Source organism: Rhinopithecus bieti, unplaced genomic scaffold (assembly GCF_001698545.2).
Source record: "Rhinopithecus bieti isolate Rb0 unplaced genomic scaffold, ASM169854v2 scaffold_45617, whole genome shotgun sequence".
NCBI lineage: Eukaryota > Metazoa > Chordata > Mammalia > Primates > Cercopithecidae > Rhinopithecus > Rhinopithecus bieti.
The window spans coordinates 664,224-675,872 of record NW_016819136.1 but is presented as its reverse complement, the minus strand read 5'-3'; the positions used below and the strand labels follow the sequence as shown (position 1 = coordinate 675,872).

Sequence of the window (11,649 nt, the reverse complement as noted above, 5' to 3'; positions counted from 1 at the left end):
AAAAGTTTTTTTTTTTTTTTTTTTTTTTTTTTGAATCTTCAGCTAAACTGGGAACCCTTAGTCAAGATTTCCTGTTACACTGGCTATAAAGCATCTCAACAGATGGATTCCAGAAAAGGTCACAGCGCTGTGAAAAGAAAAGAAAAAAATAATTTTCTTCCTTTCCTCAGAGATAACATCTGAATTCATCAACTTAAAAAAATTTGCAAATTCTTATGATTTCATGTATGAAAGCAGAACATCTTTTAATGTGTTCTAGCTTTCTTCTCTTCCCCCAGCCCCTTGTAGTATCCTAAAATCTGATGATCAATATCTGATCCATTTCCTTCATGATTCCAAAAATTTCACTATACCTTCTGTTTTGCTTTGTTTTCCAGAGTAAGTCTTAATCTCTTTAGTTTGTTCTTTTTTGTAACAAATATTCAATTGCCTTGTTAGACTTCAGGTTTTAAAAAAATTATCATCACTATTATTGTATATATTATTTTTCTATCTGTCTTCCTACATCCATCCATCCCTCTGTCTGTCCGTCAGTATGGAGATCAGCCAAAATGTTTCTCAGGTATGGATATACTAGTTTTGTTTTGTTTTTTTTCAGACGGAGTCTCGCTGTGTTGCCCAAGCTGGAGTGCAATGGTGCGATCTTGGCTCACTGCAACCTCCACCTCCCAAGCAGCTGGGATTACAGGCGTGTGCCACCACACCTGGCTAATTTTTTTTTGTTTGTTTTAATTTTTCTAGAGATAGGGTTTCACCATGTTGACCAGGCTGGTTTTGGACTCCTGACCTCAGGTGATCCACCCAAAAGTGCTAGGATTACAGGTGTGAGCCACGGCACTTGGCCTTTAAATGCCTGTAGTTTTAAGTGACAGTTTAAGAGACACTGACAGTATTACAGGTTTTCAGTATATAAAGTTATAAAAACAACTCAACTAACAAGTGGATAAAGAAAATGTGGTATATATGTACCATGTAATACTACTCAGCCATAAAATGGAACAAAATAATGGCATTTGAAGCAACCTGGATGGAGGTAGAGACCATTATTCTAAGTGAAGTAACTCAGGAATGAAAAAACAAATACTGTATGTTCTCACTTATAAGCAGGAGCTAAGCTATGAGGACACAAAGGCATAACAATGATATAATGGACTTTGGGGATTCATGGGGAAAAGTGGGAGGGGCGAGCGATAAAAGACTACACACACGGTACACTGTACACTACACTGCTTAGTGATGGGTGTGCCAAAATCTCATAATCACTAAAGAACTTTTCCACGCAACCAAAAACCTGTTCCCCAAAAACTATTGAAATAAAAAAATTTTAAAACCCACAACATTCTCATATTACTTCATAAAAAACAAAAAACAAAACAATTCAACTCTTACCTTACAGGAAACAACTGAGGAAAACATCCTTGAGTTTTTGTGTTAACAAATTTCTGGATCTGAAGCACTTGTTTTAAAAGATGTCCCTTGGAAGATTTGTCAATTTTGTTAATACAATCTATAAGAAAACAAATTTTATGCATTAGAAATAAAGTGGTTCTTAATAATTTTACACATTTTAGCTATAATTTTCATTCACAACTAGGTGACCCGTGCAAATTTATCTCTCTGTACCTATTTCCTCATCTATAAAACAAAAAGAATGACCCATAAAGGAGTAGCTACGAAGATTAAATGAGCAAATGTGTGAAACACATAAGGTATATGCTGTGTGTCTGCTGCTTAATAGTGCTTTAACCACATAGGGCGATAATATCTTGGAAAGATCAATGAGAAGGGTCCTGGAGTTACATTTGCAATTGTTCATATGATCACAATATACCTGATAGCTTAAGATATATAAATGAATATTGGGTTTATCTATATAAAATTGTCAATTTGTAATCATTTTTTGACCTATACTCTAAAGAAAAAAATTAGAAATCAGGCTATTTGTAGGTTGTATCTACTAGTTATATTCCAAGTAAGTCCAGAATTCTACTTGTCCAAAGACAAGTATCGTAGTGCAGAAAAGGTCAAAGTATGGATGATTACAAAAATCAATTAAAAATAAAACCTTAATCCACCAGGTATTCCTGGTGAATTTCTGTAAAATTAAATTTCCTGGCAAATCATTTTTGCTTTTTAGTCATAAAAGATGCTAATGGCAGGAGTGAGATGTCATGATACATATATTGGTTTGTGTCCACGGTTCCTTTCTCATAACTCCCATAGCCCTTGTTACAATCTTTTGTTTTAATGTTGGATATGTTAGGCATCAGGAAATAAAATCTCTCTGACCTCCTGCCTTCCATTCACTTGCTCCAAGACAAGACTTGTAATTTTCCCTCACCTTTCTCATTGTGGGACATATGACCCTCATTCCAGAGAGGGTCCCACCCCATGCCCTGGGGGAAGGGATGCTGATGTCATGAAGCTTCCATAAAAGCCCAGAAGACTGGGTTTGGAGAGCTTTCAAATAGCTGAACACAGGGACGTTCCCAGAGGGTGGCATGCCCAAGGAGGACATGGAGGTTCTGTGCATCTTCATTGTATCCTTTGTAATATACTTTATAATACCATCAGAAAACATGTTTCCCTGAGTTCTGTGAGCCACTCCAGCAATTAAACCCAAAGAAGGGACAGTGGGAACCCCAACTTGAAGCCACTCTAGATATTCTAGAGGCCCAAAATTGTGACTAGTGTCTGAAGCCGGGTGGGAGTAGTAGTCTTGGGGACTGAATCCTCAGTCTGTGGGATCCGATGTTATCTCCAGGTAGACAGTATCAGAATCAAATTTTCAGATACCGAGCTGGTGTCCACTGCTTGTTGGTGAAGAAAAAAACCCTACATATTTGGCCACAGAAATCTTCTTGTGTTAATGGTTGTGGTATGAGAGGAGAGGAAAAACATGGTTCCAGTGTTTTTCCCATAGTGAGAAGCAGAAAGTGTGTGGTTTCTAATGACCTGTGAATCCCTCCACAAATGGGAGTCTTTCCTCATAAAGGCAAATGTACTCATATTTAAAAGGAGATACAGATATAATTTCTCTATTCCAGTTCTTTTTCCAATGAAGAAAGTAATATTTCTTTTCAATTAACATTGAGGAAAGTATATGATTTCATAAACTAGTATCTGTGATACCAAATAAGGAATACTATTATTTAGTTTGGCAATATTTAGGCATTTTTACTAGGTAGACTATCAATCCTTTGACTCCTAATAAACTGTGTCTAATGCTTCATAGGGCTTTTGCAAACCCCAAGAATTCCAAGACCCCAAGAATAAAACAAAAGTGGCTGACTAGTTACTTGGTGTGATTTGTACTAAACTCCACTTCTACATATTAGTGGCTTTCTGACATCTTTTTGAAACCAAATTATAGTTATTGTGTTCTTCACTTTTCTTTGGAAAGAAACTTTAAGAGTGCTATGTTATCTGGAAGTCTCACAAACCAAAAATAATGTGGATACCAATCTACAATTCTGTATTCTATTCTAGGTCAAAAGACAAAGAATACTTGAAAGAAATTCTCAGAAGAAATTTTGTTTGCTTTAAAAATATAAAAATCCTACTAGTGTGTACTGGAGGCTGCTATGTTCCTGGAACAATTTTAAAATTTTAAATTAGTTAAGCAACTTTTAAAGTGGCAGTTTTATTCACATTCTTATCAGTACTGTCTGTCAAGCTGCTGTTAAAGAGCTAACTTTTTCTGAAAAAATGTTTATGTTGCTATAAAAAGAAAAAATATGAAAAGTACATAGGAACATTAAATGAACAGCTGAAAGAAACCTTTAATTTTTAAAACATACAGCTGAGCAACAGAAAAGAATAAAAGTGCCACAGAACTTATTTTAATTAATATTAACGGATGATTAATTGAAAAGATTATTCAAAAGGCACTCTCCTTTATCTTTTGAGGAAGCAACACAAGCTCAATTGTTAAAAGGTGCATGTACACACAGATGCACATAGAACTGATTATTTCTAATTGCAACCATGATTCAAAGGAAGTACTTACCACATAAGGTAATGCAAATTCTTCACACATTTCTATGGCAATATTGTCTGTTTTTTGAATTCCAACAACACTGTCCACTAATAAAAATGTTCTCTTCAAGCTATAAGCATGTAGAAAAGAAGATTAATGGCAATATAAAATACACCCATTCATTTATCCCCTCTTCCTTACTATACTAAGAAATTCTCCTTGGAGTAAATCTCAATCCAAAATTAAAAAATTTCTTTAGGCAAAAGGAATTCTCAATTTGCCAGCAGTTTATCCTGCAGTCCAGTAGGTCTCACTGCTGTTTACTTGCAATAACTAAACTCACTAAATATTAACTTAATTCAATAAGGATATATTGGACGTAAGACATTCTGCCTGGGACTTGATATATAAAGAGTGACTTCCCTCCTCTAAAAGCTTAAACTCGAGGAGAAAGAGACACAAATCAAATTAACCATAAATTACAGCTTATAAATTATAGAAACCATAAATTATAAAAATCAAATTAACCATAAGTTATAAAACCTTTTTTTAAGAGCCTCATTCTGTTGCCCCGTCTGGAATGCAGTGGCACGGTCTTGATCTTGGGTCACTAACCTCCGCCTCCTGGGTTCGAGTGATTCTCCTGCCTCAGTCTCCTGAGTAGTTGGGATTACAGGTGTGCACCACCATGCCTGGCTAATATTTTTGTTGTTGTATTTTTAGTAGAGTCGAGGTTTTACCATGTTGCCAAGCTGGTCTCGAACTCCTGACCTCAAGTGATCTGCCGGCCTTGGCCTCCCAAAGTGCTGGGATTACATTACAGGCATGAGCTGCCGTGCCTGGCCTGTATAGAATTTTTTTTTCTCTTTTTTGAGACGGAGTCTCACTCTGTTGCCCAGGCTGGAGCGCAGAGGCACGATCTCAGCTCACTGCAAGCTCTGCCTCCCAGGTTCATGCCATTCTCCTGCCTCTGCCTCCCAAGTAGCTGGGACTATAGGCACCACCACCATGCCCAGCTAATTTTTTGTATTTTTAGTAGAGACGGGGATTCACCATGTTAGCCAAGATGGTCTTGATCTCTCGACCTCGGGATCTGCCCACCTCGGCCTTTATTGCCCTAACACTAACAGATAACAGAAACCAGACAAATTATATTTTGCATTTTCTTATGTAAATATTTGATTTTACCCTCTATGTAAAGCTACAACAAACAAGATACTTATAAACATTTTTTTACATTTCAAAAGATTAACATCAATTTTCTATATATGATGCAATTCTTGAAACAGAACTATCACTTGACTACATAAGGAGACAAAAAAGAGATATTATTTGCAGCAGATCTGATGTCTGAAGTATTTTAAGATGATCAGAATTTACTGGTTTTAACCAACAATTTTCATTTTCAAAATTAGCCAGGTAACAGTTTGGTTTAAAAAAAAATTAAAAGGCCGGGCGCGGTGGCTCACGCCTGTAATCCCAGCACTTTGGGAGGCTGAGGCAGGCGGATCACCTGAGGTCAGGAGTTCGAGACCAGCCTGGCCAACATGGTGAAATCCTGTCTCTCCAAACACTACAAAAATTAGCCAGGTGGTGGCAGACGTTGGTAATCCCAGCTACTCGGGAGCCTGAGGCATGAGGATCACTTGAACCCGGGAAACGGAGGCTGCACTGAGCTAAGATTGCATCACTGCACTCCAGCCTGGGCAACAGGGTAAGACTCCATCTCACAAAAGAAAAAAGAAAATACTTTAAATGGCTGGGCGTGGTGGCTCAAGCCTGTAATCCCAGCACTTTGGGAGGCCGAGACCATCCTGGCTAACCTGGTGAAACCTCGTCTCTACTAAAAAATACAAAAAACTAGCCAGGTGAGGTGGCGGACGCCTGTAGTCCCAGCTACTTGGGAGGCTGAGGCAGGAGAATGGCATAAACCCAGGAGGCAGAGCTTGCAGTGAGCTGAGATCCAGCCACTGTACTCCAGCCTGGGCGACACAGCGAGACTCCATCTCAAAAAAATAAATAAATAAAAAGAAATTAATGGGCCAGGCACAGTGGCTCACGCCTGTAATCCCCCACTCTGGGAAGCCGAGGTGGGTGGATCACCTGAGGTCAGGAGTCCGAGACCAGCCTGGCCAACATGGTGAAACCCCATCTCTACTAAAAATACAAAAATGAGCCAAGCATGGTGGCGCACACCTGTAGTCCCAGCTACTTGGGAGGCTGAGGTAGGAGAATCACTTGAACCCAAGAGATGGAGGTTGCAGTGACTCCAGATTGTGCCACTGCACTCCAGCCTGGGTCACAGAATAAGACTGTCTCAAAAAAAAAAAAAAAAAAAAAAAAAAAAAAAAAAAAAATTAACTATGCTGAGTACTCTTTAGTCTCGATCTCAATTTGGGAAAACACTTAAATTTAATATTAAGGGTAAGCTAAACCACAGACAGAAAACAAGCAAGCAGTACATACCTTGGTCCTAAATATTGTATTGTGGAATATTATGAGAATAAAATGGACCTTATAAAATAAGTCATTCGATAAAACTGAGGTGTTAATCAGGTGTATAATACTCTACTGATGCAAACATGCTTTGGGGTTAAATGTATAACTATTATAAGAAAATCTTTTCCTTACTTCCTTCGTTCTTTTAGATAGGTCTCTACCATGTCAACAAAATCTTCAGGTGCTCTATAGCCATAACCTGGCATGTCCACCACTGTAAAATGTTTTCCAACTTTGAAAAAATTCATTTTCTTTGTGTGTCCCTGATAAAGTAAATAGGAAAAAAAAGCTGTCTTAAGATATGTCCTCCATCTACTTAATGATTCAAAATGTTTTCCAGTTAATCAACAAATATTTATTAAAAGTCAAGTATATATAACCTTAACTCTGCTGATGAAGAACAGGAAAAGAAGACAGAAGGGGAATGGCTGGAGATAAGTTTAGATCATACTACTTTTTGCTTCATTTTAAAAAAAGAATCTGTATGACTTAAGAACTTTAGATTCCATATTAGACACATGTAGGCAAAATATTTTGGAGTCTTTCCTATTGCATTAACTCTTAGTGACAAATTCACCCTGTTCTAAATTGTGACTACATCAGTCAACATTCTCTGATGAACAATATATCTCCACTTTAAAGAGAAACTAATTATGGCAAGGATGGGTTAAAATGCTTACCATCAGTCATACACATTTTCATAAAACCTAGATCCAAAGTCTGATCGTTTCCTATACCTAGACTATTGCTTCCCTAAAATCAAGATGTTTTGCATATTTTATTAGGTGGATTTTAGTGCTTTCATTAAACAATTTTTTACTGTATAGACAACATAATTACAAAATGTTTGTGCAACTAAAATTGATGCACAGATGATGAAAAGTGGTTTATTCGTAGTTTTGTGTCCATAGGACATATATTAATCAGAAAAGATAAGATTATGATAGGCAATTTTATTTTTTTTTGAGACAGAGTTTCGCTCTTGTTGCCCAGGCTGGAGTGCAATGGCGCAATCTTGGCTCACTGCAACCTCCACCTCCCAGGTTCAAGCGATTCTCCTCAGTCTCCCGAGTAGCTGGAATTACAGGAATGCACCACCACGCCCGGCTAATTTTGTATTTTTAGTGGAAACGGTTTCTCCATGTTGGTCAGGCTGGTCTCAAGCTCCCAACCTCAGGTGATCCGACCGCCTCGGGCTCCCAAAGTGCTAGGATTACAGACGTGAGCCACTGAGCCCAGCATGATAGGCAATTTTAAAAGTTAAGTCAATTGTTTGGATCTTAGAACAAATATTATCAAAGGAAAGATTTTTATAAATGATTTTAAGTTCCCAGTTAGTTTACTTGTCTATAGGAAAATGATTTTAGAATTACAGATTGGGAATGTCAAGAATACATTTCCTCCATTGTACTCTCAAAAAAGGAAGATCACTCTACTTAGAAGTGATCATTTAGCTGATATATTTGGTAAGGCAGGGCAGGAGTAAAGATGGGAGGGTTAAGGAATGGAAAGAATAATTAGCAATGGAGCCAGAGAATCATTTTATGAAGTGGGGAGCAAGAAAAGACCTAGTGGAGTTTCGTGGAAGGGGTCCAACTCAATGAAAGGGGTGTGTGTGCACTCGCGCACACACATACACATGGATAGTGAACATTAGGGTTGGTGGAAAGGTTTACCGTGGCCAGATAAGGTGAGAGAAAGTGGGGGTGATTTTGAAGAAAGGGTATCTTAGATACTGGTAGAGACTGTGTCATTGAGAAGAAAGTAGAGGGAATTAGAAAGTGATAGAAAGCTATTACAACAAACTGGCTAGGAAAACAAGCACATAAGAATATGCGAATGTGTCTGTGTAACTAATTCACGTACCTTATACCTTAAAAAAGATTCTAGGAGGAAAAAAGCAAGAAAAACCTAAAAGCCATTTCCCCTACAATCAACATAGAAGTAGATGATCACTGTTACAGAAGGAAATACCGAATGACAATAAGACACTTTATTTGGCAACTCTGCAAAATTTGGATAAAGAAAGATTTTCTGAAGATATTGTCTAGACTACTAAAATAAATCCAGCTACACTTCCTTTTCTTCAGAGAAATACACAGGCATTAGGATGTCTTACTTTATTACTTTTTTGAAAGAAATCACTTCTCTAGGAACTTAGCAATTATGATTTCTTAAACCTTCCAGCATTTATTATTCATGTTAGTTAATTCAAGAGATAGTCCAAACATATTTAAAAACTTCAACATACTGGTTTTTTGGAGACTCTGACTTCAACCTCAGGGGCCAGTGAAAATAAAGCCTTGATTAGGGATGATTTTCCAACATTGCTTCTGCCTATAAAACACACCTTATACAAGAAAAAAGATAAGTTAAGTACTAGCTGTATATGATATTCTGCATTAGATGCAAAAAACTTCAAATTCTAACATAGCTAATATTTATTGAATAAATTCAATGTGCTAGGCACCATTTTAAGCATTCAGCATATATTTTCTTATTTTTTTTTTACAGCATCCTAGGAGGTAGGTGATATTATTCCCCTTTTACGGATGAGAGAACACAACTAACTCCAAATTATACAGCTACAACGTGAAGGAGTTGGGATTTGAACTCAGGACGTGTATATCTACAATCTGTGCTTTTAGTTTCACTACACTACTCAAGAATATATGCAACTGTTATTACGCATTTCATATTTACAAAGCTTTTTAGGGTAAAAACTAAATGTAGTTCAACAGAACTAGATGAAAAGTACAACTACATGTTTGGAAGCACATTTTCTCAAGCACCCCCATGGTATACTGTAACATCACTGCAATTTAAAAATGTACTCTTTTCCCTTGATCTCTCTTGTTCCAATTAAGCTTTTCTCCTCTATAGTGTGGAAAGCAACACAATATTCTCGATATTAACCATTAATACACATGGCTCTGCTTTTGAACATGGTATTGAGGGAGTGGGGTACAATGCCAATCAGTTGTTCTCAATGACGGCCGTACTGCCCCTTGAGGGACATGTTGGAGATTTTAAGGGCATTTTTGGTTATCAAGACAACTGGGGGGCATTTACTGGGCAGGGGCCAGGGAACCTATCCTGGAAAATTCTGGTCACTCCTTCAAAATTAATTGATCAGAGTCCTGCAAAAATTTTAAATGCTCTGCCAGAGCAAATCTAATGCTATTATGTAGATTAAACTTAATTTTAAAAACGAATTACAAAAAAGTCCAGTAATTTAGAAGCTTAAATAAAAAAGCAATGGCTGTCTCAAAATCATTAAATAATTGAGGTACTCCTTGAATCCTGACTATAGTTCTACATATATTTAGACAAAATATCTGACTATAGTTCTACATATATTTAGATGAAATATCTCTGGGCGATGGTGCACTTAATGTAAATACATATGGAGAGTTGAGATGCCTTTTAGCAGACTTAGAACAGGATATCATTAAATTGCAGGACATGCAAAAATGCTCACTCATGAAATTTCACTAATAAACGTTGTTATAAAAAACTTTCCACATTATTGCCATTTAGAGATAATTATTTTTGCAAATGATAGGAAATTTAGATTAGGCGAAAGTTACTTATTGATAAGGACCATCTCATTTGTGAAACAATTACTCGTTTCTTATTCTTCACTGTCTAAATTCTAATTTGTCTGGCATGTTTTCCCTACTTAAGTTAAATAGGAGAAAAAAGGACAGAGTTAATTTTTTGAATGCTTAGTTTGGGTTTGAAAACCATTTAAAGCACTTTGAAGTCTTCTATATTCATTCCCAAAATAATTTAAACTGCATACAGGCAGTCTCTGGCTTACAGCGGGTCAACTTAACGATTTTTGACTTCCGGATGGGTTTATGGGGTATTGACTGCATTTTCTACTTACGATGGGTTTATCGGGTATCCCCACGTACATGGAGCATCGGCATATATCTATTTAGTTAAAATAATACATGCGCTCACACAAAGCTAGAAAATACAACAGCAAAATCACCCGCGAGCCCAACAGACGGGACAGCTGTTAGCGCTGTGACGCCGGCGTGCAGGTGAACCGTGAGAATCGCCTACCACCTCAGGCCGGAAGAGATCCGGGGCGTGGTCTATACGAACGGCAGAGCTGACGTAGTCGATGCGGTTCCCTTCAGTGGCGGTGAAGACTTTGTCTGCCCTCGCGATGTCCTCCGGGCTCGGGTCAAAGATACGCAGGTGAAGGTCTTGCCTCCTGTCAGGGGCGAGGAACCGCTCGACCTCCTGCAGCGGGTACAGCAGCTTTCTCAGCTGCTGCTTCGGCAGCCGCAGCACCTCAGCAAAGGCTTGGGACGTGCTGTTAGAGCGGCTCAGTCGCTCCAGCACCGCAGGCATTTCAAACAGCCTTTCCGCTCCCAGCCGCAGCCCGGGCGCCACCATTCTCCCTTCCCAGAAGGCGGACAGAGAGAGTTTACTCCTGTGGCCTAGGTTGCGCAGGCGTGAGCGCCCGCTGCCGCCGCGACGCCTGCTGGGAGTTGTAGTCTCCTCTGGCCTCGTTCGTTCCTGTCTAAGCTTTTTGCGTTCAGTGAGCGGGAGGAGGGTGGAGGCAGGCGGTGACCTGCGGGGAACAGCTCACTGGGTTTCGTTAACACATCGTTATGTCTTACTGGAAGGATGTTTAACGGTTTCCAAGGGTTAAAGACTTACCTGGCCATGTGGCCCTTGAGTCTCAAGCGAAAGACTAACAGTGTGAAGCTCTGATACATTCCAGGAACGCTTGATTTTCACAGTTTTTGGTTATCTTATTAACCGTTGACGTTTGTCATAAATCCACATCACTAGGATAAACACTTTTGCAAAATAGAAAAGAGCTGGTGAGAAATGTGATTGTAATAGCACCTCGTTTTCGTGGAAGGGACTGTTTGTATTTCCGCCTTCGCTATAGCTGCAGGAAATGTCATTAAACTTTAGAGATTTCTTACAAAAACAATTTTGCATAGATGTTAGAGAATTGTTTCCTGGACGTTTCATAATATTATCTTATTTCAAAAGTTTCTCCCTAAAGCCGATCAGTGCTGAAATGAGAGATACAGGTATCATAATGATGAAATAAATAACTGAAAAATATTCGTATGTTAAATAAACTAGTTTTTCTAAAACCTCAGCAGTAAATAGCAGAGAAAGGGTAACTCATGGTT

The 11,649-nt window shown here is 38.3% G+C and overlaps 1 protein-coding gene across 3 annotated transcripts; it reads right to left on the bottom strand.

Moving 5' to 3' along the window:
* Positions 1-7: 7 nt before the first annotated feature.
* GTPBP8 (GTP binding protein 8) lies at positions 8-11,118 on the bottom strand. 3 transcript variants are annotated; one of them, XM_017858606.1, is made up of 6 exons: positions 10,556-11,118; positions 8,730-8,828; positions 6,611-6,741; positions 4,006-4,109; positions 1,390-1,507; positions 8-127 (listed from the first exon to the last, which is right to left on the bottom strand). In XM_017858606.1, exons 1-6 carry the CDS (start codon positions 10,889-10,891, stop codon positions 58-60), a joined length of 858 nt encoding a protein of 285 aa, XP_017714095.1. In that variant the 5' UTR covers positions 10,892-11,118; the 3' UTR covers positions 8-57. The 3 variants fall into 3 exon arrangements, 1 of the variants encoding a protein (XP_017714095.1); XR_001882644.1 differs by having other exon boundaries at positions 26-127; positions 4,010-4,109; positions 10,556-10,970; XR_001882643.1 differs by having other exon boundaries at positions 29-127; positions 4,010-4,109; positions 10,553-11,118.
* Between the last annotated feature and the right edge of the window lie 531 nt (positions 11,119-11,649).

Bases quoted from the DNA above. Each gene is read 5' to 3' on its own strand.
- GTPBP8 (XM_017858606.1), bottom strand. From the start codon at position 10,891: ATGGTGGCGCCCGGGCTGCGGCTGGGAGCGGAAAGGCTGTTTGAAATG. The intron at 8,829-10,555 runs GTGGTAGGCGAT...TTCTTGTATAAG, and splicing joins CGGATCTCTTCCGGCCTGAG to GTGTGTTTTATAGGCAGAAG. The intron at 6,742-8,729 runs GTATGTTGAAGT...TTACTTTATCAG, and splicing joins TCAGAGTCTCCAAAAAACCA to GGACACACAAAGAAAATGAA.